The sequence below is a fragment of the Microcaecilia unicolor genome, chromosome 4 (assembly GCF_901765095.1).
Source record: "Microcaecilia unicolor chromosome 4, aMicUni1.1, whole genome shotgun sequence".
In the NCBI taxonomy this organism is placed as follows: Eukaryota; Metazoa; Chordata; class Amphibia; order Gymnophiona; family Siphonopidae; genus Microcaecilia; species Microcaecilia unicolor.
Genome location: NC_044034.1, coordinates 286143233 through 286170848, shown reverse-complemented (window position 1 = coordinate 286170848; position 27616 = coordinate 286143233). Strand labels below are relative to the sequence as shown.

Here is a 27616-nt window from a genome sequence, read left to right as displayed (position 1 = left end):
CACAATGAATACAGAGAGCTTTGCATGCACTGCACCATTGTGTAAAAAAAAAAAAAAAGGTATCTTGGGCATATTCATTGCTAGTACCCTGGAAAATCAAAGTGGCTGTGGCTACTTGCAAACCTGCTTTAAACCCCTGGATTACAGCAATCACCAGATACAGTTTGACCAATACAAAATGACTGATGTAGATTAGCTGGAGGCCACAGATCTTTAAGTGGCTATTCAGCAGTGGCGAATTGAACACAGATTAAACAATATTGAAGGTTATTTTGTAACAGGCTTCCTAACTTTATACAGCAAGTGTATTCATAACTTATACCAACCTTCAAAGGGAAAATATGTATATAGATTCCCTCTGAAAATAGCACCACACAAAAAAAAATACTTGCACCAAGTTACAGCTGCTGTTTAGAATACACAAACTTTATTCACATACTTTTGAAAATCCATGTTTACTTGTATGTCCAAACAGCTCTCCAACTCCTCCAACACCAGAAAAAAAAAACCCCTTCTGTTCATTTTGGGTAACTGTATGCATGAAATGGCAGTACATGATACCTGTACACAGTCTGACCAATTTTTTAAAAATTTCTGTGGAGAGCCCATCCTCGGCACACCCCAATCTGGACACTTTACTGTCCAGCTAAATCTGTGCACAGTAAGTTATGCACACACATTTGGTCAGGTAGTGGAGGGAATTTTTTTTTTTAACTGGTTACATTTACACAGTTAGGCCCATTTTAACTAGGTAAATATTTGGAATACCAGTCTTTATCACCACATGGCAGTGGCGTTTGCCGTGCTAGGCAGAGAAGAGGGCTGAAGGAGAATAATTTCAGTGGTGAGAAAGCAAAGTTAGTCCCAGTTAATCAAACACCGATTTATACTGATTACAGAAAAGGATTTGCCAGTTAAATGGCTCCAGTTGACTGAGCTCAGCATAGTAGTGGCATAGTCTTGTGATTTAACACACAAAAGTCACTTCCTATTCTAGGAAATTTAGAGGAAGGTGGAAAAGAACTTCAAAAATTTTACTTTTTTCTTTTCTTCGAGTTCATAATTATACTGCAACTACCCTATTGGTGATGGTTCCCAGTTCATCGATTTCGCATTGTACCACATCACCTACCTGCAAGAGAGAATGTGTCAAATTATTTCATCTGTGATCAGATAACATCATAGTCATACATGGGAGCAGTTAAGTCATAATATCTAAAGTAGAAGGTAACAGGGTTGGCATGCATATGGGGCAGGGGTAATGAAAAAACACATGAAGAGCAATTGTATAAAGCAGGTGCCTACATTTACGCCTGTGTTCAAGATACAGAATACTGATATGCAAGGGCATGTGTACACATAACTTGCTGTTGGTAATCACCCTAACTCCTATTCTATAACTACCTGCTTACAAAGAGGGAAATTGCAAGGTAGTGTTCTTGAGTGAAGAATGGGCCGGACACAGATGGGGCTCCCACTTACATGTGCAACTTAAGGCATATTGTAAGTTATACACATCCTTGCTGCATTTAGTTACCCATACTTACACCAGCCTAAATGTTAGGTGTGCTGATAACTGGGTAAGCGTATACCAGAACCTAGGCTCCTACTGTGTGCCTTTGGGACACGTAGATAAAGATTGCCACTTGTAGGGTTACCCCGATATATGTCTGTGAGAGGTGCAAATGTTTGGATTCACCCTATGTGTATTACATCATGGCAGATTATTATTTTATGTAATCTTACTGGGATAGTCACTATAAGAGAAAGATGGAGTCCCAAGGGTTGGGGACTTAAGCACTGCTGCATTGCCAAATCGAACTTTCATGGACCAGAATCTTCTGTTATCGTAGAAAATTCTGCTTGCTTGGTACAGAAAAGGGAAACCTGATTAGTACTCACCTTCACATTGTTTGCTGAAATGATCATGGGTGTTACAGTGAAATGGCATACAGAAATGTCTAGACTTTACATCTGGATCTTACACCTGTTGTGCTCCAGCTACAGCTTAACATTTCATCATTCCCTTCCTAGTGTTTCTAGTCCCGAGGGTACAGCTCTCAACATGGCAGTAGTGACAATATATAAAAACATTAAAGGTAACTATTTTCTATAGATTAGCATGGCCAGGAATTAGAAAAAAGATGTTTATCTTGAACTAGGAAGCAGCCCAAAACACCTCTCTGTACTAAAATATGGGCCCAGATGAGAAAAATTGAACACATTATGAAATATCATAGAAAAGGCTCTGAAGAAGCAACACACTAAACTCCTTTAATGTCTCCCTAGTTTTCTGGATTTAGTCCAACAGAACTGGAAATAAGCAGCTCAAAATTCAAGAGGGAAACAAACTTCAAAAGTGGGTAGTCTTCTTTGCTTGCAGGTGGTACAATCTTCTACAAGCAGGCCTGAACGACTAATTTCATAGCAGGAACTAAGACAAAGGGATACAGGACCAAAGTTTTTAAAGACTTTCTTATTTCAGAAATTTTTCATAGTTCAGAATTGCTGATACAACATATGATGTATTAAGGAATAATTATGTTATTTTACTTTATGTATCTCCTAGGATGTGCCTGGCTTCTTAGGAATCGTGATGCACATTGAACAGAAGAATAAACAAACACTAGAGCTTAGTGCAGATAAATTCCCAGTTATGGGAAGGAATGATAGGTGCCGGCCATAAAAGGAGGTTCAGGGATCCAGATAAAATGTCACAAATGCAGAGATAAATTAAAATAACAAGTCTTAAGAGCACAACAATGGCAATACTTAAATAATTCCAAAGCATCACAAAATAGGTTGCACAGTACAAATTAAAATCTTCTCACAAAAGTATATTAGATTTAAAAGAGTAAGACCTTTAGCAAGAAACAAGACATTTTAGCTATGGCTAAGACACAAAGCTCTGCAATACACTCTGACCCTTATCAATTTGGAAGAGTTTGTGCCAGCAGCAAGAAACTGACATATATAAAAGAACAAGTTGGACAGGGTTTTGGGGTAGCCTTAGTGAGCACTGCATGTCTTGATATGTCAAAGCCTCTGTTCACTTTGAATACTGACCCCTAATTTCTCAAATGCAATCACAAAAGCAAAAAAAAAAAAAAAGAGGAGAAACTCCAGTCCAAAAGCAACTCACAAATGAACAGCAGCCTACAGTGAAAGTTCAAGGAATAAGACAAAATGCTTGAAGAACAAAGCTAAGGGTACTGTCCCTAACAAGCTTAAAGAACAAAACCAAGGGTACTGTCCCTAACAAACATCAGACCCAGCTTGGAAGAAAACCTTTGTGAGAGCCAGGAAAGCGGAAACATGTTAGGATGTTAGGAACCAGGAGCAAATATAGTAGTCTTCTAACAATCTCACAGAAAAGGGACTGGCGAACAGAATGAATGGCTATGGATGCTATGTTTTTAACGCTGCAGACCCTAAGGGGCCCTTTTACTAAGCTGTGTCGGGGCTTACGTGCACCCAACTCGTGTCAATTTGGAGTTACCGCCCGGCTACCACATGGCCCTTGTGGTAATTTCATTTTTGACGCGCATCCGCTATATGAGCCGGAAAATAATTTTTATTTTCTGGTGTGCGGCAGAAACCGTGCGGTATGCGTCATTCTACGCATGTAGACGATTACCGCACGGTTAACGCGTGAGACCTTACCACTAAGTTAATCGCTGGCAGTAACATCTCAGACCCAAAATGAATGTGTGCCAATTTTGATTTTGCTGCACATCCATTTTTGGCAAAAATTAAAAAAAGGCATTTTTTGCAGGTGCGCTGAAAAATGGATCTGTGTGTGCCCAAAACATGCACCTACACAAGCGGGGACCATTTTTTGGTGCAACTTAGTAAAAGGACCCCTAAGTTCTGGAACTCGGAGCTTGAAAGTTCCTCAAGGGTGCCATAAGTGGGAATCCAGAGAGTTCTGGAGATTTTCTGTTTGTTGGGCAAGGATTTCTCCTTGCCTAGAAAGACCAAAGGACTGGAATCCTTCCTAAATTATATTCTTAAGGGATTGGAAGATGTAGAGTCATGGCATATCATACCTGAAGAAAGACAGGTGGCTTCCGAAAAACTCCAACTCCTGGGGGGGTTCCTGTAAGGAAAACATCCCCTGGATACAGTGTAGCAAACCTAGCAACAAAATCCAATAAATCAAAGCATTACATCTAGGAAGTAAAAGGAATACTGAATTAAAACACTGCAACTCCTGCCTGTAGTGGGCTCTTAGCCTTATAATAACTCACTTGGAAACCCAGGAGATGAGAGCTGCAGTTTTGAAGATCATTTGGTTTGTGTTACTGTTCTGGACCAGTTCCCCATTCACGCGACAGCGGATTCCCAGATTGTGAGGGTCTGAAATTTGAAGAAAACAGTCATAGATGTACAGGAGGCAATTCTCAAACTGTAGTGCAAAGTCTGCAGGTACTTTTCACTAGGGATGTGCAGGGATTTATTTTTCCATTTTTGTTTTAGCTTTTATTTCATTGGTGGGGTATTTCATTTCATTTTTTTAAATTCCCTTTCATTTATTTATGTATACCATTTCCCCAATAATCCACACTAAAACATTTTAATGTACACTACTATGACACACACAGCTTTCCACAGATTAAATCACATGCAACATAACTTCTGGTTTTTAAAAGAGAAAGAAATAATACATCTGATTACATTCTAACAGATATTGGACAATAAGTATGTTTTCAATGAAATGATTTGACTATACACCGTATTGGCCTTGAAGAAGCCAACCAGATGATCAATGTGGAATAATGAACTAGACGAGTAATATCTGGGGATAATCAGGTTAATACCACGGTTTTTTTTTTCTGTTTACTGTTTAATTGATCTCCTTATCTTGTTTCACTCTCCCTATTTAGTGGTCTAAGGAAGAGAATAGAATTACCTGACTGAAATAATTCCTACATATTACTTTCTCTGTATTTCCAGCAAGTTGTTTTATCGCTTGTAAAAATTTAAATGGTTATAAATAAAAAATTTAAATCACATGCAACATTTACACAGAGCTCCAAGCTTTTCGTATATCCCTCCCACTCACTCTATCCCCTTGGCTCTTATCTTTGCATCATATCTTCCCTTTTCCTTCAGAACACCAAACGTTTAGGCCTTCGGTCTCTCTGTATATGCCTTGATTTAGGCCCTCTTTTGGATTTGCTCTCCCTTGTCAGAACTGAACACAGTTTTCAAGATGAAGTCTCACCAGGTACATCTAGTGGTTTGAAAAGACTAGATAAATATTACATTAGGGAGTGCCAGGGAGATAAAATTTCTAGATGTAACAAATGACTGCTTCTTGGAACAACTGGTCCAGGATTTGACAAGAGGGGAAGCCATTTTGGATCTGGTCCCTGGTGGAGTGCAGGGCATAGTGCGAGAGGTAGCGGTGTTGGGTCCATTGAGAAACAGTGGTCATAACTTGATCAAGTCTGAGCTACTATCTGGGATGAACCCACAAAGGAAATCTACTGTAGCTGCATTTCATTTTCAAAATGGCAACTATAATAAAATGAGGAAAATGGTTATCGACTACAAAGCTTAGGACACTTAGGGCCCTGTTTACTATGCAGCACTGTAGGCGAGCAAAATTTTTAGTGTGTGCTAAAAAGTGCACGCTAATGATAGAAACACCCATTATATTCCTATGAGTGTCTTTATCGTTAGCGCGCATGCTAAAAAGTTAGCAAGCTTACAGCGCGGCTTAATAAACAGGGCCCTAATCAGGCCTGAACGTTATTCAAAAATACTATCTTAGAAGCCTAGACCAGATGCATTCCACATATTTTCAAAGGTGGAAAGAAGAGAAAACAACAGCCAACATGGTTAAAAGGTGAAGCGAAAGAGAATATTACAGCCAAAAAAAATGTCCTTCCAAGAATGGAAAAAGAATGAAAATGAAAAAACAACATAAGGCTAAAAGAGAAATGAGGAGAAACTTGCTGCACAGGCTAAAACTCACTGTGACAACTTTTTCAGGTACATCAGAAGCAGAAAGTCTGCAAGGGAAGCTGTGGAACTATTAAATCACAAAGGAGCAAAAAGGGGCACTCAGGGAAGACACGGCCATAGCGGAGAAACTAAATGAATGGTTTGCTTGCATCTTTATGGAAGAAGATATAAGAGCTCTGCCTGTACCAGAAATAGTTTTCAAAGGCGATGATGTGGAGGAATTGAAATAAATCTTGGTGAACTTGAAGATGTACTGAGTCAAATCGACAAATTAAAAAGAGTAGTATATCACCGGGACTGGATGGCATACATCCAAGGTACTCAAAAGAACTCAAGCATGAAATTGCTGATCTGCTGTTCGTAATATGTAACCTGTCGTTCAAATCGTCCATAGTACCTGAAGACTGAATGGTGGCTAATGTGATGCCAATTTTTAATAAGGGTTCTAGGGGTGATCCAGGAAATTACAAACTGGTAAAACAGACAGTGGCGTAAACCAAGGGACACAGGTTCAAATACCAGGGTAACTATTTTGTTTTTTGGAAGTGTGTAAATATGATCCCTCCAGGAACATAAACATGGCTACTGTACCTGAATAAACACCATTTCAATAGCCTTCAGGCTTGCAGGTGTCATATCTTTTAGGTACAGTAAATATTTTTCTGTTTCTGGAGGAAACCTCAGGAAAAAAAAATTAAGAGTTACATTGGGATTTGAACTCAGATCCCTTGTTTTATAGGCCACTGCACTAACCACTAGGCTACTCTGACCTGCTCACTGCTTTGTTCAGAATGGCCATAATACCTGCAGACTGAAACAGGTCCAGATTTGTTTTTAAGTCCTTTTTAGACATGGAGGTTCCTGTTCAAAAATTGCAGTTGGACATCCTACTTTTGAAACCTCCCTAGTCCCACCCAAAACACACTCCCTTATTATTTTGATGAACTGTAGTGTGTAAAGTCCAAATTCTGACTTGCCAAAAACAGGATTTGGATGTTTTTTTAGCAGATGAACATTTTAAAGGCATTTTGCTGAGTTATAAAATATATATATATATATATATATATATATATATATATATATATATTATAACTCAGCAAATGCCACAAAGGTGTCACCAGACTATGGAGCTAACCATGATGTCCCTTTGCTAAAGGAAACTACTGAAGATTGTGCAGTAGGGAGAACATTCTGATAGCTCTGGAGAAAAGACTCCATCATTGCTAGATGAAGACTCGCAAGAAAGGAGGAAAAAAAATAAAAAAGGGATAAGCCCCTGCAGGTCAGTGTTCCTAGCCCACCATCATCTTGGATGCAGTATAAGTCTAGGCCAGGGACTTGTGACCTGGACTGGTCAATGCTAGAATCAGGAAACTAGGCTTAATGGACCTTTGGTCTGACCCAGTATGGCTGTTATGTTCATTTTTCTAAGTTTAGAAAATGAACTAATCGGCAAAAATAATAATATAATAAACCACCACCATGGACCCTAATTCTTGTAGTTTATATGTAATTCACCATAAATCTTGATGGGCAACGCTGCTGATATTCCTGATATTAATTCTCCACTCTACATCCATGAATTGCTCATCACTATTGTCCAATGCTTCTTAAATCTTGGGTAGTCCTAAAAACTATTTCAGCCAGTCCAATTCCCAGATATACTGGATCTGGTCTCTAGTGTGATCCTCCTCGAACTGAATAGGTGTTTGGCAGACTACAAGACATGATGTAACATAAGAAGATTCAAGTTTATTTAGAACTTTCTGCCCTGTTTATCGGGCGAACCATCTAGGCGGTTTAGGATCTAATAAGAGACAGAGAAATTATACATACAATTAGACAAGACAGAAGGGAACAGGAGATGAACTACAATATAGATAGGAAAGAGTGTGTGTTGGGGGGGATACACAAGGTATATGTTTGTGTTATTAAGACTCACCGCTAAGGTATGCAAAAGATTACTATGCAAAAGCATCTTTGAACAAAAAGGTCTTGAGGCTAGCTTTGAAGGCATCCGAGGAAGGTTGGAGCCTCAGGTCAGTAGGCAGTTTGTTCCATAATTCTGGGCCCTGTACAACAAGTGAATCATCTATTGGTTGCGTAGTCTGTTTCCCTGTGAGTCAGTATCACTAGGTGATTCTGCTCTGCTGATCTAAGCAATTCTAAATGGATTATAGGGTATCATGTACTGACAGAGATACTCTGGCTCGCCAGAAAAATGGATTTTGAAAACTAAAAGGAGAAGTTTGTAGGTGAGATGATATGACAGAAGCAGCCAGTGGGCATTTTTTAGAAGTGGGGTAATGTGATATGTCCCAGCTTTGAAGATGTGCCTAATCGATGAGTTTTGGATCAGCAGTAAGCAACAGAGGTCCTTCATCCTAAGTTCCTTATATAATGAATTACAGTAGACTATTTGGCTGATAACAAGCAAGTGCACCAGTACATTGAGAGCAGAAATGAGTAGTAGTGGAGGGATAGAACGAATTAGGCAAAGCTTGTGGAAAGAGCATCTAACCACTTGTGAAACTTACAACTTAAAATTGAGTTCACTGTCAATGATGACCCCCCAGGATCCGTGTGCTATCTACCCGAGGAACTGAGGTGTTACAAAGAAGAATGGGTGAAGGGACATTTTCATTACATTGGCTATTTTTTTTTAAATATCTGATATGTCTATGCAGACCTAGCAATTACTGTGGACTATTCAACCTATCTAACTGGATATACTATGGGACAATCAATTTTGGGGCACAAATGAAAATCTGATATACATATGCTGATGTGTGCTTTTCCTATACACACTTTACCATGGACCTACTTAGTTCAGCCTTTACTGTACCTGTTAAGGAATCTTTGGTGACAATGGCTGGGCCGAGAGGGCAAAACGTGTCAAAGGTTTTGCCTAGAAGCCACTGATTTCCATTTTTACTTATCTGCCAGTCTCTGGCACTGACATCATGAGCCACTGTGAAGCCAATTACATGATCCATAGCTTCTTCTGCCTGCAGGACAGAGCAGAGCTCAGTGAGCGCCTTACAATCAAGGGACCAGAAAAGTTCTTGAGCACAGGTCTACAGGAAGGACAGACAGGACCTGGTTCAATAAACTGCAATAGGTGTGGCACAAACATTATCATTGAGTGCTCAGAATAAAAGAGTGTAGGAGGAGGGTGAGGCCACCTGTTTACTGTAATTCCATGACCATGGCAACTGACACTGAATTTGCCTTTTACTACAGATTTTGTTTATTTACATCCACTTGCATGCCACAACTAGAGGAAAGAAAGGGAAATGGGACTTGATATACCAGCTATGGTTTTTGCAACTACATTCAAAGTGGTTTACACAGTATATATAAAGGTACTTATTTGTACCTGTGGCAATAGAGGATTAAGCGACTTGCCCAGAGTCACAAGGAGCTGCAGTGGGAACTGAACCCAGTTCCCCAGGATCAAAGTCCGCTGCACTAATCATTGGAGCTTAGAAGCAAACTTTCCACCAGCTACTGCTGACAATATTGCACAGCTCACAGTAAACAGGCATGAGCAGGGAGCAGCAAGGGAGGGGGTCTAAAGAAGAACAGTCAGGGAGCAAGAGAGGAGAAACTACAGGAAGGCAAGACATGAAGATAGGGGATGGAAAGATGGAGACGAGGGAAGTGAAGAGGTGGAGGGATCATAGAGTGCAGAGAAAGGGAGAGAAGAAAGGATAAGAGACTGGATTGGAGATTTGGCAAGAGGCCAGAGGGATGAGAGCCTAGAAAGGAAAGGAAGAGATGGAAGGTCGAGAGACAAGAACACAGAAAATGAGGGATATGACGTGAGAAGAGAAGAAGGGTGAGGGACAGGAAGTCAAAAAATGAAAGGATGACTGGAAAAAGAGTGAGACAAAAGAAGAGACGGGATAGAAGTCAGTAAGAAGAGAAAAGGCAACTTTGGAAGGCAGAGATACAAGCTGTAGGAATATAAGAGATTTAACAGGGAGAAAGAAAACAGGAGGAAGAAACATAAATGGGAAATGTTGCCAATGACTCTCAAACTCAGTGCCCAAGAATGTTTTAACTTTTGGAGTCACACCACAAAATGCTGCAGAGAATTGGGAGTCTTAAAGTAAGTGATGCCATTTACAAACAGAAAATACAAAAACAAGTCCAAGAACACACTCTTCCTTCATTTTCGCACACTCTCAAACAGCTCTGAGAAAAGGAAAAAGCACTTATACCCCAAGAAATAGCGTTATAAGAGGGAGGAAGTGTACACACTCATTCACCAGAGGAAGAGGGGAGAAAGGTATGAGAAGATAGCTCAGAGAGGGTATAGGGGAGGGCTGCATATAAAGGATTTACCTTGATGTGTTTCCCTTTCTTCCCAATAATGAAAGCCAGCTCCACTTCCCAGTCTACCTGCTAAACAGCAAAGAAAGTGATACTGATGTTAGAAAAACTAATATAATAAGAGGCCACACTAACCCTATAATACCCATCAAGAGAGACGCTGGTCCAAGGTTGAGAGGGAGGGCCATGGATGGAGATGGGGGGGAAAAGAAAAAAAAAGGATGAAGGTCTAATTCCCAAGACTAAAACTGAAGGCCAAGGATAATGATGGGGTATGGAAGGAAAGTTGTAGGCCCAAGACTAATGCTGGGAGAGGAGGGCTGCAAGCAGGTGTACAAGAACAAGGCTGAGGTCAGGAGGGTGGATGGCAAGCCCAAGGCTGGAGAAAGGGGGAAGCAGGCAGGCTGGTTTCTTGTAACTGGTGTTTTTGAAGACATTAGGATAATGGTTCACATGCGATGGTGATGTCATCACTGGCAGCCCAGTATGGAGCACTTTCTCAAAGCTTCCTAAGCTCCAAGGAGAGATTTTAAAAGTCTTTTACGCTTGTGAACAGTCTGTACTCACATAAAATGTTCCTTTGAACACTGCCACACTCATTGTGAGTAAAAGCACATCTGCAGGCCAGAGAGAGAGAGGAAGGGATGGGAACAACCACACAGAAAATAAAAGAGTATGGTTAAGTCAAAGGAAGGCAGGGGTTACACTGGGACTTCATTTTGAAAAGCCTATGTGTGCTACTTTGCAGACCACTTTCAGAGAAGAGAAACTTAAAAGTCACTGGCACACTTCTGTGACATTGTGGGAAAAATGGATGAAGCAAAATTAAATGACTCAATTTTACATACAAACCCCATCCCCATTCTAACTCATCCTCTAATAGGCCACACTGAGGTAGAGATGCCTGGGGCACCGCAGCATAACAGAAAGAAATAAAACTTCTGAAGTGTCTCAAAATCTAACTACAGATATTATAGAAGCTCAGAAAAGGCCAGAAAGGCAAACAAATCTATCTCTTAAAAAACTATATGAATAAACATCACCAAAAGTCTACAACTGAACACAAAAACTACCACTAACTTTTCCTCTTCAAATCTATCTCTTCAAAAAGTCTATAGATGTCCTCTCCACATTTCACAACACTCCACCAACATGTAAATTGAGAGCCACTTTGAACCAAAATTTGTTTTTGGATAATAGTGGGATACAAGAATGAATAAATAAAATCAATCAATCAACTAAGGAAACATGCTCAAAAACACAAGAAAAACACATTTTTCATTCCATTCCATTGCTTATATCCCGCTTAAATCAACCAGGGAATCAAAGCGGGTTTCATAAAAGATGTTACATCATTTTAAACAGAACCTAGATATTTGTCAAACAAATAATACTTCAGAGCCTGAATATTAAATAGATAGGGATAATCCGAACAGAAACAAGTATAATATTCCAGATCTTACAAGACTGATATGCAAACAAGCTATCACGAAAAAGCTTAAAGTGTACATCTTTAACTGAATGGACACCAAGCCTCAACAAAGAACTAAAATGAGCCATTACAGAAAAAGCAGCATATCTTTTGGGAACCACAAATGCAAAGGGTGATGCAGAACATCCTATATGTTCTCAGTTTGAACATTTAAGAGCTTAAGTAACTTCAAGAAAAGTGTCCATCCAGAGATGACTGATGACAGCATCCATTGGTGGGAGCTGTTGTTCTGTTTGTCCTCAAAGAACCACAGGCCCAAGGCAGGACCTTGGCTAAGAAAGATACGAGGGAGGAGAGGTTTGGGGGATTTGAGGTGGAGGCTGGGTGGAGAGGTGGGCCCCAAACCAGAAGCTATAGAGAAAGGGTCAGAGGCTGAAGGTAGATGTTAGGAGAAGGGCGGTCCAAAGGTGAAGGCTGCATGAGGAAAAGGGCTGGAGGCCTAAGGTAGAAGCTGGAGTGGGGATACAAGCTGAAAGCAGGCACTGGGGAGGAAAGCTGCTGGCCTGAGATAGATGTGGTGTAGGAGGGAAGGCAGATGATTGAAGGAATGAAGTAGAGGCTGAGGATTCTGGGACTTCCAGGAGTGCTCCAAGGGAACTTGCTGAAGATGACAGAGTAAATATAAGCTTTGGGTTGGGGTTTCTGGGTGTATGTGTGGGTTGAGAGCCCCTATACCTGGGTGCAGGGTATCTGTAGTCAGCTCCCTAAAGATACTGGAGTGCTTTGGGGGACGGAAGATGTTTTGAGAATATGCATATATGTGGAGTGGAGAAACTCATACCTGGCTTTCTGTAGGATACAGAATGTCTGCATATGGCCCTACAATGGCACTTGGGAACTTGCTAAAGATTATCGGCTCTTTGGGAACAGGTACGTTTTGCTCCTGGCAGTGATCCACGTAGTTCATTCCAACACAGATTACCTTGTCAGGGCTGGTTATTGGTGACAGCAAGGATACCTGTGAACGACTCAAAATGTTTTGCCCAGACTCCAGGGCCCTAGAAATGGAGAAAGTAAAATTGAAATATGTAAATGAGAGATTGAAAAAGAGGATTAAACAAATGGTACAAGCATGGATTTCTTTCCATGTCATGTGCAGAGGATTAAACAAATGGGGCAAGCATGTAGAGCATTGCTCATGGATTTCTTCCCAGCCTTTCCACCCATCTGTTTCTGTCTGCGTATATTTGTATCTTGCCTTGATGAACAAAATTAATCACATAGCTCAAAACTGACAAAAATAATGGACTGAGTTTTGGAAAAGTGCTCTTGTTGTGTCTGTACATACCTGCATGGGCATTTAACATAACATAGGAGTTTTATACAGTTATACTATATAACTATAGTAGTAACTACTATAACTATATAACAACTATACTGTATAACTATAACAACCTATGGCTTAGAATGGTTCACAATCAGTAGAATTAAAAACAAAATTATTATAAACCCTACTAACCTGTACATAAAACTTACCTAATATTATTGCAATGTTTGCAGAGTTATTCTGATCCAGCAAACCTCTATATACCTGAGGCACTGTTAAAGTATTAACCATTCAGTTTAAATATTTCTGAAAAAGCCAAGTTTATGGAATCTTACAGTAAATAGTTATAGTCCAATCTGGCCTATGGGGGTAAAAAATGAAATGCCATAAAATTGGAATAACAACCTGAGGCAACTTCTTACAAGACGATTTTAGTCTAGAAGTTGGTGGAAAATTAAAAAAATATTTATAAGAACTGATAGATTAGAATGTCCCGATATCAACTGAACAAATGAAGACATGTTTAATGGACTACTACTGTGTGTATATATATTTGTGTTGGTTTTCTGTGTCTCTATAATTGGAAGAGGAGGGCCATTGGAAAGGAGCAATTTCTTAATCGGTGTTATAGTGAAAGTCTACATATGCTGTGCACTGTTGGAACTGCTTCTCCCATAGAAATGTATTGAAACCCCCTCCTAAAAAAAGTGTCCCATTTCTTTTTTGCCCCGACAACATGCAGAAGCTTAACTTGTACAGCACAGGAACTTATCCCAGCTCATCTCCACCCTTCCTGTGACTACAACTGCCTTTCATTATTCCCACCTCCAGTGCCATCCAGTTGGCTGGATCCTACCCAAACTCCTTGCAGTAAGTTACACTGGAATAAGGTAGGGCAGGTTCAACCACATAAGGGGGAGGATTGAAAAACTGCAGATACCGGTTTTAAAATCTGAAAATATGTCCAGACACATTACCCAACCTTGTAGCTTGCTGATATCAATTAAAAAAAACATCTGTTAAATATCAATCCTAACCTCTTGAGTTCTGAGCACATCTGAAAGGGCTTCTCCAGTCTGCCTAAATCTTAATCTAGCCTGCCTGTTTCAACAGATATTAGTTCATACTACACCCAGTAACCAGTAAGAAAGCAGTATGATTCAAAGTTTCACCGTAAAAATAACAAAATGAAATATATCACAACTAGAGAATTAATATAATCCCTGTGTGTGTGTATATTCTGTTGTGTGTCTCTCTGCATGTGTTGTATCTGTGATGGTGAAGGAGCAGTTGTGGGGTGGTTAGGTTTTGGGAGAGATAGGCATTGCTAGTGGTACAGTTGTGGAGGTAGTTTTTAGAGTGGGGCAGTTTGTGGGGTGATAGGACAGTTGCAATTGAGGGAGATATTCCTGGGGGGTGAGGACAGCTTGCAGAGTAATAGGGCAATTGCGAGGATAGTTTTGAGGTGTTGCAGTTTGCAGGATGGTGGTGCAGTTGCGGAGAGAATAGTTTTTCAAATTGGGGCAGTTGGGGAAAAGTAGAAAACAAGAAAAGGTAGTTTGAAAGGAGCCAGTCTCTAACTGCTATGTTTCACTATATACACTCTAAGCTTCTATGCTACAGAAGCTGAAACTCCTCTCATAGAAACGCACTGGGCCATTTTATTTATTGAGGGGGGAGGGGGCTTATTTTTGTGGAACCCCCTAGTCTGATTTTTGTTTTACAGTGCTTTCCAACTTGCCAGGTTTCATCCCATTCCATTTTCAGAGTGTTATTTCTTTCCCAGACATTCTTGACCCCCTTTGTATAAATTCTTTCCAACTTTCATTAGGTTACAAAGAGCATGCCATGGGGTTTTCTATTTTATTTTTGAAGAATTTCTGAAATGCATTTTTCACTTGGCTGTTATGGAGTAGGATGTGTGGATAAGTGGAACAACCTCTGATTTAATGCACTTTGGGGCCCTTTTACGAAAGCTTAGGATGTGCTATTGGACATTAATGTGCTCTAAGCGCCACATGGCCTGTAGGTAGAAATGCAACATTAAACATAGAAACATGATTGCAGATAAAGGCCATATGACCCATCCAGTCTGCCTATCCTCTGTAACCCCTAATTCTTCCTGTTCCTAAGCGATCCCACATGCTTATCCCATGCCTTTTTAAATTCTAAAACAGTCCTCGACTCCACCACCTCCACCAGGAGGCCATTCCATGCCTCCACCACCCTTTCTGTGAAATAATACTCCCTTAGGTTACTCCTAAGCCTATTCCCTCTTAACTTTGTCGTATGCCCCCTCATTCCAGGGCTCTCCTTCATTTGAAAAAGGCTCTCTTCCTGTACATAAATGCCCTAGAGATATTTAAACATTTCTATCATGTCTCCTCTCTCCCTCCTCTCTTCCAGCATATACATGTTGAGGTTCATAAGCCTGTCCCTATAATTTTTGCTTTCAAGAAAGCTTACTAATTTCGTAGATTCTGATAGTGTGCGCTAAGCTTAAAGAGCCCCTTTATTTTCAAGTTATCAGGATAACAAAAATGAACATTTTGGAAGAGGGTGCAGGCTTTCTACAGCCACTGTATATAAAATATGATTCATATATAAAACTTGGGTAAAACCTAAAGCTTATTAACCACCAAAAGGTATTCCTAACAGTGTTTAAATAACAACGTGAGGGGTCAAGAGAGAAAGAGCAGGCTATAAAAGCTTGCAAATAAATAACTACAGCAGTCTTCTATATACTCAGTTTCAATAAGAGATGTGGTGATTTCCAGTTTCTTATATATAGTCCATCTGTAGTCAAAAGACTAAATGGACACTCCCCATAGCCAATTGCAGTTACCTAAAATCAAAATCTCCTGTAGATGGAGAAGTAGCCTAATGGTTAATACAGTGGACTGGGAAATTGGGCTCAATTCTACTACTACTACTACTTAACATTTCTAAAGCGCTACTAGGGTTACGCAGTGCTGTACAATTTAACATAGAAGGACAGTCCCTGCTCAACGAGTTTACAATCTAAAAGACAAGTGTAAAGACAAAGTGGGGCAGTCTAGATTTCCAAAAGGTTAGGTGCCGAAGGCAGCATTGAAGAGGTGAGCTTTGAGCAAAGATTTGAAGATAGGTAGGGAGGGGGCTTGGCGTAGGGGTTCAGGAAGTTTGTTCCAGGCATAGGGTGAGGCGAGGCAGAAAGAGCGGAGCCTGGAGTTGGCAGTGGTGGAGAAGGGTATTGAGAGGAGGGATTTGTCCTGCGAGCGGAGGTTACGGGCGGGAACGTAGGGGGAGATGAGGGTAGAGAGGTAGTGAGGAGCAGCAGACTGAATGCATTTGTAGGTAAGGAGGAGAAGCTTGTATACGGTATCTGATCGGAAGCCAGTGAAGTGACCTGAGGAGAGGGGTGATATGAGTATATCGGTTCTGGCGGAATATAAGATGTGCGGCAGAGTTCTGAACGGATTGGAGGGGGGATAGATGGCTAAGTGGGAGGCCAGTGAGGAGTAGGTTGCAATAGTCAAGGCGAGAGGTAATGAGAGCGTGGACGAGAGTTCGGGTGGTGTGCTCAGAAAGGAAAGGGCGAATTTTTCTGATGTTAAAGAGGAAGAAGCGACAGGTCTTGGCAATTTGCTGGATATGCGCTGAGAAGGAGAGGGAGAAGTCGAAGATGACCCCGAGGTTGCGGGCAGATGAGACGGGGAGGATGAGGATGTTATCAACTGAGATAGAGTGGGGGAAGAGGAGAGGTGGGTTTAGGTGGAAAGACGATGAGCTCGGTCTTGGACATGTTCAGCTTCAGGTGGCGGTTGGACATCCAGGCAGCAATGTCGGATAAGCAGGCCGATACCTTGGTCTGGGTCTCCGCGGTGATGTCAGGTGTGGATAGATAAAGCTGGGTGTCGTCAGCATAAAGATGATACTGAAAACCATGAGATGAGATCAGGGAGCCTAGGGAAGAGGTGTACACTGAAAGGAGAAGGGGACCAAGGACAGATCCCTGGGGAACTCCAACAGATAGCGGGATGGGGGTGGATGAAGATCCATGAGAGTGCACTCTGAAGGTGCGGTGGGAGAGATAGGAGGAGAACCAGGAGAGGACAGAGCCCCGGAACCCAAGCGAGGACAGTGTGGCAAGAAGTAAATCATGATTGACAGTGTCAAAAGCGGCGGATAGATCGAGGAGGATGAGGATGGAGTAGTGGCCTCTGGATCTGGCCAGGAGCAGGTCATTACAGACTCTAGAGAGTGCTGTTTCTGTCGAGTGTAGAGGGCGAAAGCCGGATTGAAGTGGGGCGAGGATGGCATGAGAGGAGAGAAAATCAAGACAGCGGCTGTGAACAGCATGCTCAAGTATTTTGGAGAGGAAGGGTAGGAGGGAGATGGGGCGGTAGTTGGAGGGACAGGTAGGGTCAAGTGATGGTTTTTTGAGGAGAGGTGTGACTACGGCGTGCTTGAAGGTGTCAGGGACGGTTGAAGTGGAGAGAGAGAGAGGTTAAGAATGTGACAGATGGAGGGGTTGACGGTATGAGAGATGGTGTTGAGTAAGTTGGTGGGGATGGGATCAGAAGAACAGGTGGTGCATTTCGAGGAGGAAAGAAGGCAGGCGGTTTCCTCCTCGGTGATGTCAGGAAAGGAGGAGAAAGAGGCCTGGGTTGGTTGGTTGAGGGAGAGGGTTAAAGGGTGAAGAGGAGGAGGTGGCTTGGTAGTGAACTCAAGGTTGATTTTTTGCACCTTGTCGCGGAAGTAATCAGCCAGTGATTGAGGAGAGAGTGAGGGGGGAGTGGGAGCAGGGGGCACTTTGAGGAGGGAGTTAAGGGTGGCGAAGAGACGACGAGGGTTGGAGCTGAGAGAATTGGTCAATTGGGTGTAATAGTCCTGTTTTGCAAGGAATAGGGAGGAATGGAAGGAGGATAGCATGAATTTGTAGTGAAGGAAGTCCGAGTGGGTACGAGATTTCCTCCAGAGGCGTTCAGCAGATCGGGCGCAGGAGCGAAGGTAACGGATACAAGGGGTCAGCCAAGGCTGGGGATTAGTACGCCTTGTAGGACGGGAGGTGGATGGTGCGAGGGTGTCGAGAGCAGAGGAGAGAGTGGTATTATAAGCGGAGACAGCCTTGTCGACAGTCTCGGAGGACATGATGGAAGGGAGGAGATTAGAGATACAAGAGGATAACGTGGGGGGGTCAATAGCCTGGAGATTCCTGAAGGTAGTGGTTAAAGTTGGACGGGGCTGAGGGGGGGTGAAGAAGTGTGAAGGTGATCAGGTGATGATCGGAGAGAGGAAGAGCCGAGGCGTGGAAATTGGAGGGTGAGCCAGAGGAGGAGAGGACAAGGTCAAGACAATGGCCATCATGGTGAGTAGGGGTGGTGGAGCACAGCTGGAGGTTGAAGGAGGATGTCAGAGTGAGGAACTGAGAGGTGTGAGGGTCGGATGGGTCATCAGCATGTATGTTAAAGTCACCGAGAATGTCGGTGAGGAAGGAAGAGAGGGATTTATTAGGGGGGCGGTAAATGACTGCCACTCTGAGTTCCCACTGCAACTCCTTGTGACCCTGGGCAAGTGACCCAACCCTCTGTTGCCCCAGGTACAAAATGCTTAGATTGAGCCTACTAGGGTCAGAAACAGTACCTTGTACATAATATATGTAAGCCACTTCGGTTGTACCACAGAAAGGCGGTATATCAAATCCACAATCCCCTTTAGTTCTCTTGTGCTTTTTCACTGAATTTGATACCAAGATTTTGTAGAAAGGCTTCCCATTAGAAAAAGGAAACCTTGAGAACTGAATTTCCCAACTAAAAGAGAATTCCTGAGACACTGCACACTAAGTTGTAAGAAATATTAATTTATTATGCTTATTCATACAAGGGAGCAAAAACTACACATTAAGCTGGTTATTTTAGAACCATTATTCACAATTTGGATGTGAATAAACCAGCATTTAGAAAATATATATTGCATACACATCTAAAGCCCGATTTTAGAAAGCCAATATACATTTGTCTAAATTACAAATATATGCAAATTGCAAGAGGACAGGGCCTAGATAGGTTTTTGGCAGGACTAGGATGGGACTTAAATATGCATATACATTCCCCATTTTGGAAGGGGAATGTGCATTTATGCCCCTCAGAGATCAACTTCTCAACAGGAGACTCTTGACTCTTCCATCTCCCTCTCGTCCTTGCCTTCACCCGTCTCGTGATACTGCCTTCCCTACACAAAACCATTTCTATAGAATACATTGCAGAACAAACTCGGACTCAAATATCCTTTATTAAAATTCAAAAAGTTATTCCAGATCCTGGTTATTCCAAATTATCCAATCTATTTTGCCATACTTAACCCTTGACCTGCACTGCTTCATACATCTCTACCCTCCTCCTATTCCTTTCTAATCTTTTTATGACCTCATAATTGTCTACTTGTAACACGCTTATCTATTCTATAACTAAAGAGAAAGTATTGCAATGGAATATGTTGTATGAGAAAAAAGTACAGATTTCATTGAATGTCACCCAGGTGCGAGGACAATGATATCCTGCTTGTCCTTGGAGAATACATATTTGAGAAAAAGCACTTGAAATCTGAAGAGGCAATTAAAATTTATTCTATTCTTCAGCTTGTATACTGCTGTCTTCCAAAGCAGGAGAATGATACTCTGTGTGAAAAGATCCCATATTTGCAAACTCTCCATCTGGGAAACGCTTTGATAAAAGACTTTAGCTTAAGGACAATTTTATAAGGAAACAAAAAAGGTACAATGCTTGCCAACCATGATAATCAGCTAGCAGGATACTGAACACATTCTTAGTATTACAGGCAAATAAACAAAGGCTTCTGAAGCAGACATCATATTGCACTTGGAGACCAATAATATGGCAAGAAACTACATGATACATGTGCTAAAGCAGGAAGAGACCTCAGGAAGATTAAATCTGATTACTTCAAGGCATGAAAGCAGTGTGTGAAGTTGGTGACCAGAGCCTAAAAGATGCTAGAGTGCATAAAGATGGATATAACCTAATTTAAAAAAAAGGTTTGATATGCAGCATGGTTTAAGCTGACAGGAGCTAGGTGGGTCCCAAGGACTGGGCTGCGAACCACTGTCCTAGGAGGTACATAGGTATCTTCATAGCTGGGCTGTCTGACAGACTGTGACTGGATGGCTGCAGGTTCTATAGTTAAGCAAACATCCTATCACAAATATAAATGCTCCAGGCAGGCAGGTTACAAAAAGAATCTTGAGGTTTCACTAGTAATGGTAGCTATTTAATTCATAATGGGATGTTAAAATCAAGTTAGCAGCTGTATCTATTTTGAATAGAGATGAAATCTCGCAGGTGTTCACGCTCTGTTGCAGATAGTTGGACGGTATCCTTACCGATCAATAAAGAATAAATATGGCAGCCTGGAGAGGTCAGATAGTCTTTTTCTATCCTCATTTATTACGCAAATGCAATGCCTTGTAAAAGTCTGCATGCCCCTTTTCATATTCTGCTGTCTGGAAAGAACAGCTCAATATGCCTTATAGGTTGTTTCACTTATCTAACAACATTATTTATTTGGATTTGCTCACATCTTTTTCAGTAGTGGCTCAAGGTGAGTTACGTTCAGGTACACTGGGTATTTCCCTGTCCCTGGAGGGCTTACAATCTAAGTTTGTACCTGAGGCAATGGAGGATTAAGAGACTTTCCCAAGATCACAAGGAGCAGCAGTGGGATCTGAACTGGGCACCTCTGGATGTCAAGACTAATGCTGTAACCGCTAGGCCACTCCTCCATATTTTATACTTTCAATGTGAAAGAATAATTATACAAATATTGAAAAACAAATAATTAAGAATAAGACCATTTGAAGGTATATGGTATACTTCTCCAGGTGCACAGAAAGCCAGGTAGAGAATACATGGGGCAGATGCCACTTATTGGGAGCAGAAAACGTTTTGCTTTTTAATCCACAGATACTTAGTTGGATTTTGGTACCTCCTTGCTATGCTCAAAGCTGTATCTCCTTCCTCCAGGAACTGCCGCATCTGTCGTGGTAGTGAAGGGTCAAAGGCATTTAAATCAATCACATTCCCCCCATCCTTCTCTTCCAGTCCGATTCTAGAGTCCTTTGTGCCCTGGGTCTGGAACTGGACCAGTCTCATTCTGGCTTTGGCACTGAAGGCTATCCCCCTTGATTGCAAACAACAGTGGAGTCTGCAGCTCTGAATTACAGCAGCCTGATACACCGACTTGAGCAAAAAGCACATGGACCCTGCAGAAAATTAAGAAAATAACAGTGAGACAACTATACAGTGATAAACCGTAGATATTACTTGAACCCTTATTTTATCATCTTGACTTTAATATTCCCTTATCTCTTGTTTGTCCTAATTAGATTGTAAGCTCTGTCGAGCAGGGACTGTCTCTTCATGTTCAAGTGTACAGCGCTGCGTATGTCTAGTAGCGCTATAGAAATGATAAGTAGTAGCATATTATAGCTTGGCCCTCTTACCAGAAACTGATCTTTTTTAGGGCAAAGCACTGTATTTGCTGTTGCACCATGCACTGAACACTTAGTAGGAAAGAGTATTATTATTACTACTATAAAAGGTAATTCACGGCTAACACATGAATTCAAATCTCAGCAACCTCAGATTACTGTGGAGATGGGATGAGAAGGAATGGAAAGAAGGAACAGAATTATCCACTTTTTTTTTTTTACACATCTGAGGTTTGTCTGTCTTGGTTCTTGCTGAGAGGCTGCATATCACAGGGAGGACATTTTTAAACATTTATATATCACCTATACCTAAGTGGTTTACAAATTTCTTACAGGTACTGGCACTGTCCAGAGATGGTAGAGGAAGAGGCATATTATGTGACTGTGCAAAATGAATATAGGATGTGGTTATGGTGTAGCTGATTCCTGTAGTTTTCTACACTATTGTAACAAATATCCACAATGGACTCTACCCACACTCATCACATTTCTTAATGCAAGCCTTCAAAGTACAATATGCGAGTTACACTGAAAATTCTAGAACTGTCTAAAATATGAAACACACACACACACGCTGACAGCAGCAGTTACATACAATATCTATGGGGGAATGTAACACAGTGATAGTTGCATGCAAGGGCAGTATAAACTTTTCATGGGTAAACATTACCCACATGAAATTGCAATTTAAGTTTATTCTATCTGATATACTGCTTCTCAGCAGATGCAGCAAGGCAGTTTACAAAGTCACAAATTAACAAAAAAGAAAGAAAAGAAAGGCTCCATTTTAAATAGAAAAGTAAAGGAAAAGATGGCCCATATAGGAGTAAAAATAGGCAGGATTAGGCTGGAGGAAGGGAAGTACTGTATGTGCAATGTGCGTCAGGGATGGAAAAATCTTAGAACTGAATTTTTGTTGCTCAGACAGCTGAGATTTTTCCAATCTCTATTGTAACTAACTATGCTAGTTACAGATGTCTATGAGATTTGTGTGTGCGATGCAGGGGCGTATCTGCATGGGGCCACGGGGGCCTGGGCCCCCGCAGATTTCACCCTGGACCCCCCTCCCGCCGTGGGCTACCTTTGCTGCGAGCCAAGTCTTTTAAGTTCTTCTTCGTCCTCCGTGCTGTTCAAAGCTGCTGAATCCAGTTTCGGAGTCTAATGTCGCTGTACGTGCAGGACGTCAGACTCACAGACTCTGTTTCTATGAGTCTGACGTCCTGCACGTACAACGTGCTGCGACGTCAGACTCCGAAACTGGATTCAGCAGCTTTGAACAGCACGGAGGACGAAGAACTTAAAAGGGCTCGGCTGGTGGGGGTTGGGGTCCCCCGCCAGTTGAAGGAATATTTTTAAAGGCAGCAGCAGGAGGAAGCAGACCTCGGCTGGCGGGGGTTGGGGTCCCCCGCCAGCAAAGGTAGGTGACGGTGGCGGGGGGGGGGTCGGCAATGGCAGCGGCGGGGGAGGGGGCTATAATGTGCCCCCTCACTCTGGCTCTGGCCCCCCCCTACCGCTGAAGTTCAGAAACGCCTCTGGTGCGATGAGGGAGGGAGGGGTGGGTGGAGGTACACAGACTGAGCGATTTCAGAGCAAAGGTGTCTGATGAGTTTATGTAGCAAAACAATGTGATAAGGCAAAGGTCAAAGATAAGAGATGCTAGGCTGCATTGAAACATAGTAACATAGTAGATGACGGCAGAAAAAGACCTGCATGGTCCATCTAGTCTACCCAACAAGATAAACTCATATGTGCTACTTTTTGTGTATACCTTACCTTGATTTGTATCTGCCAATTTCAGGGCACAGACCGTAGAAGTCTTGCCCAGCACTAGCCCTGCCTCCCAAACACCAGCCCCGCCTCCCAATCTCAGCTAAGCTTCTGAGGATCCATTCCTTCTTAACAGGATTCCTTTATGTTTATCCCATGCATGCTTGAATTCCGCTACTGTTTTCATCTCCACCACCTCCCGCGGGAGGGCATTCCAAGTATCTACCACCCTCTCCGTGAAAAAATACTTCCTGACATTTTGAAAGAGATATAAACAGCAAAAAAAAAAAAAAGGAAGCAATAACACCTGTACAGGTCATTGGTAAGGCCTCAACTGGCATACTGTATTAAGTTTGGAGACCATAAAGATGTGAAAAGGCTAGAGGCAGCCCAGAGGAAAGCAAGCTAAATGAAGACGTAAGAGATAGGTCTTAAGGATTTAAATATGTATTGTATAACCGAGAGGAGTGACACAGGCGATAACATACAGATGTTTAAACACATGAAAGGTATCAACACACAAGAAATGAGCCCCTTTCATAGGAAAGGAAGCTATAGAACTAGGAGATTTATGAAACTGCAAGGAAAAAGTCTCAGGTGTAACATTTGGAAATATTTTTTCATGCAATTCATGAATGATGTCTGAATTGCTTTCCCAGAGGAGGTCAAGACTAAAATGGTGATGGAATTCAGACAGGAGTGGGATATACAGAGGAGATACCCATATGAAAATGGAAGGCAAGCACTGAGTGCTTCATCTCAAAACAGCAGTGAAATGGCTTTCTATGCTTCTCAGGTGACTTGGGGGGGGGGGGGGGGGACACATACAGGGAGCAGAAGTTACAACCCCAATCACTTTATCTTACACACTACTGCCATCTAGGGAGTAATTCCATAATTGGGCAAATGTGCCTGCAATTACATCAGCAACAGACCTGTATAACTGCAGGCATTTAAATACAGTAGAAGTGCATCTCTCAGTGTTCTGCTATGTGTGTAAACCCCCCTTGCATTTATGTGATCTGTAAGTTAGGGGCAATATTACAGAATAGCACTCACTTAAGTACCCTGCTGGCACTTTTGTGGGTCAGTATACACTTTACATGCAAGTGCTAGTTTTCTAGACATTTATGCAAGGGGCTATAAATGTGGGTGCCTGGATTATAGAATTGCCCTTTTACTGTCTATGAGACTACAGTTAGGAGCCCTGGAAGCTCATTTTCAAAGCACAGACTTATAAAATCATGTGGAAGGGCATTTTTGATATGACATCTAAGTCTGACTTTGGACGTTTTGCAAAAAACACCCAAAATCTGAACAGGAAAGGCCATTTTCAAAAAAGAAAATGTCTTTTTTTATTCAGAAAATACTGTTTTGAACAAGGTTTTGTGATTTGGACATTTTGTTTTTAGGTACATTTTTGAAAAAAAAAATGTCCAAATGCAAAATGCACAAAATCAAACCATCCAAATGTTAGGAATGCCCAGATCCCATCCTTGACACACCCCCTTGTGATTTGAATGCACTTCTGATGGACTTCATAGAAAAACATCTAAAAATTGGTTTTGAAAATACCAATTTGGACGTTTTTGTGAGAAAAATGTCCAAATGCAGATTTATGCCACTTTTTGGATGTTTTTCTCGTTTGAAAATGAGCTTCATAGGTTACTATGAGGTACATTTTCAAAGCACTTAGACTTACAGTTCCATAGAACTTAATTGACAATTTTGGATTATTCCAAGATAAGTACTGTGTGATAACATGAACGTAGCAACTGGGAATTCTGTATAATTTTATTTTATTCTGTATCAGTAAGTGTTTTTGCTATACTGAGGACTGTTTAGGTCCATATATCAGTGGAGTCTTTTTTTTTTATGACTGATTATGTGAGCCACCAATATATTTATTTATTTAGATTTTGCTTACACCTTTTTCAGTAGTAGCTCAAGGTGAGTTACATTCTGGTACACTGGATATTTCTCTGTCCCAGGAGGGCTCACAACCTAAGTTTGTGCCTCAGGCAATGGAGGGTTAAGTGACTTGGCACTAGGAAGGTAAAATTCCTAGCCTGGCTGTGTAAGTAAGTGTGTGAAGCAAGTTGTAAAGGATACAGCACAGAAGGAGCATTTGCTAATTGGGTTCCTTGAACTGCTCCACTGCAATTCAAAGAACTTCAAAGCTAAGTGCTTTTGTTTCTGACCATACATGGTAAATGTTTGAAAAAGGTCTTACAAAAAGGAAGTGCAATGATTAAAAACTGTGGGACTACAGTTTAGACCGTTCTGGTCTGTGAGTGTCCTTTGAAAATATATGAGCACAAAAAATAAATAAAAAATTCACATTTCCTTATAGAGTTTGAATTTGAAGTGTCTATTTGAAAATAACTTTCTCTGTGGATTTATACTGAGGTACTATTAGGCAGAGCTGGTGTTAGATGGGCAACCTGGGCCCCTAAGTCACAGGAGGCCCCAAAGTTACCTGAAGTTGAATGTCAAACAGCCTTCTGGTAGGTTTTGTTTTGGGGCCTCCTACCTAATGTTTACCCTGGGCCCCATTATGTCTAATAGCAGCTCTGCTACCAGGGAAAGAATCTGCCTTTCTCCATGGACAAGCAGGATGAGTCAGCCACACACTGGTGAAGTCATCTGATGAGCCGGAAACGGATTTGCTCTCCCAGTGCTCAAAGGAACCTTTGAACCTTTTGCGCAGGTCCCTCTGAGCATTTGCAGTGTGCACTATATATGTCCCTGCTTGAGCGTCTTGCCTCAGTTTACCTTATCCGCCCTGCAAACGGTCGGATTTTCTTGCTCTCTCTCTACAACATGGCAGACCCTGCTCAAAAGAAACCAGTTTTAAAAAAAATGCCCAGGCTGCAAGAAGAAAATGAGCACAGCAGATGCACACGAGGTATGTGTCCCTTGTTTGGGCACAGCCCACCTCATGGCTGCCTGTGCCTACCCCGTGTCTCCAGATGTCCCCAAGGGCTCCTCAGCACAGACTCCATGCTCTCAAAGACTTCCTGGTTGAGCAAAGGAAGCAGCTTCCACAAAAACAAAGGAAGAAAGGTAAAAGGGCTCTGGTTCTCTCCACAGACCAGGAGCACCCTTCCACTTCACTAGAAGCGTCCATGCTTCCCGCCCCCACTCCTAGCGGGACTGCCATGCCGCCCTCCCCAACTCCCACAGGGATGGAGCCCAGCACATCAGCAGCAGAGAAAAAACAAACAACACCTTCCTCCTTGCTCTCTGACCCTGCCCTGCAGACTACAGCAAGATCTCTGCCCTCCCAGCACCTCAACCTGCCTCTGCTGTCTGAACCAGCCCCCTTACCTCTGTCTGAGCTGCCATTCCTCCCCAGATGTCAGGCACAGCTCAAAACAGCCTCCTACTCAGGCTGCAAAACACAAAGGGCACAGCTTCAGACTCCCAGTCTCTGGCTTCTCTCCCTGCACAGGCTGTGACTCAAGACGCCGCCCCCTTAAAGGGCCAGCGCACCAAAAACAGAGACACCACTAGGCACAGCACATCAGGGGTACAGGCAAGCAGTGTTCCCTCCAGAAGCCCACTCAGGCACACGGAGCGCAGGAAACGTCGGAGATCTTCTTCCTCCTCTTCATCCAATGCCTCCCACTCACCCCGCAGACAGAGGCCCCCATCGAGGGGGGGGGGGGGGGGGAAGAGAGAAAAAACATATTTCATTGTTGTTCCTAGAATTTGGTTTATTTATAATTATTCAGATTTCTTTGGATCACTTCTACTATATTATCAAAGATACCAAGTCACACTCGTTAGGCATGTGACACACGTATTCGGCTGCACTCACGCTCTTTCCGGGATTGGGAGACCGGTCTCCTCACAGGGATCAGGGGACCTGTCTCCCCTCCCCATGATCCCTGCATCTCTCCCCCTGTCTTCCACTCTCCTTCTCATCCGCAATACTGCACCTCTTCCTCAAACACATACCTGAGGTCGCCCACTAATAATCCTACAGCTTTCCTTCTCCGTTACCCCGTCCCTATATATACACAACTTCTTCACTCTCTCCCTCTGTATCCTGCTTTGCCAGAAACAAAACAGGAAGTTGCATCAGAGGAGAGCGCGGAACGCATGACCGAAAAATACTGGTATTAAGGATTGATTTAAATGAAATGGAGACACCACTTTAAGTAGAAATTTGGGGTGTGATCGAAGGAGTATCTTATTATGCAATATTCGAGTATATGGCTTATAGTGTACCACCGCTTGAATCTCGCCAATAGGGCGAGCTGCTGTGATTGATTGTAATCAAAAA

At 42.1% G+C, this 27616-nt stretch overlaps 1 protein-coding gene across 2 annotated transcripts; it reads right to left on the bottom strand.

The window, feature by feature from the left end:
• Positions 1-405: 405 nt before the first annotated feature.
• Positions 406-27374, bottom strand: LOC115469213 (fumarylacetoacetate hydrolase domain-containing protein 2-like). 2 transcript variants are annotated; one of them, XM_030201638.1, is made up of 8 exons: positions 27289-27374; positions 21054-21330; positions 12585-12801; positions 10324-10383; positions 8819-8981; positions 4251-4359; positions 4050-4137; positions 406-1132 (listed from the first exon to the last, which is right to left on the bottom strand). In XM_030201638.1, exons 2-8 carry the CDS (start codon positions 21323-21325, stop codon positions 1064-1066), a joined length of 978 nt encoding a protein of 325 aa, XP_030057498.1. In that variant the 5' UTR covers positions 21326-21330; positions 27289-27374; the 3' UTR covers positions 406-1063. The 2 variants fall into 2 exon arrangements, with proteins under 2 accessions (XP_030057498.1, XP_030057497.1); XM_030201637.1 differs by lacking the exon at positions 27289-27374 and adding an exon at positions 26656-26779.
• Between the last annotated feature and the right edge of the window lie 242 nt (positions 27375-27616).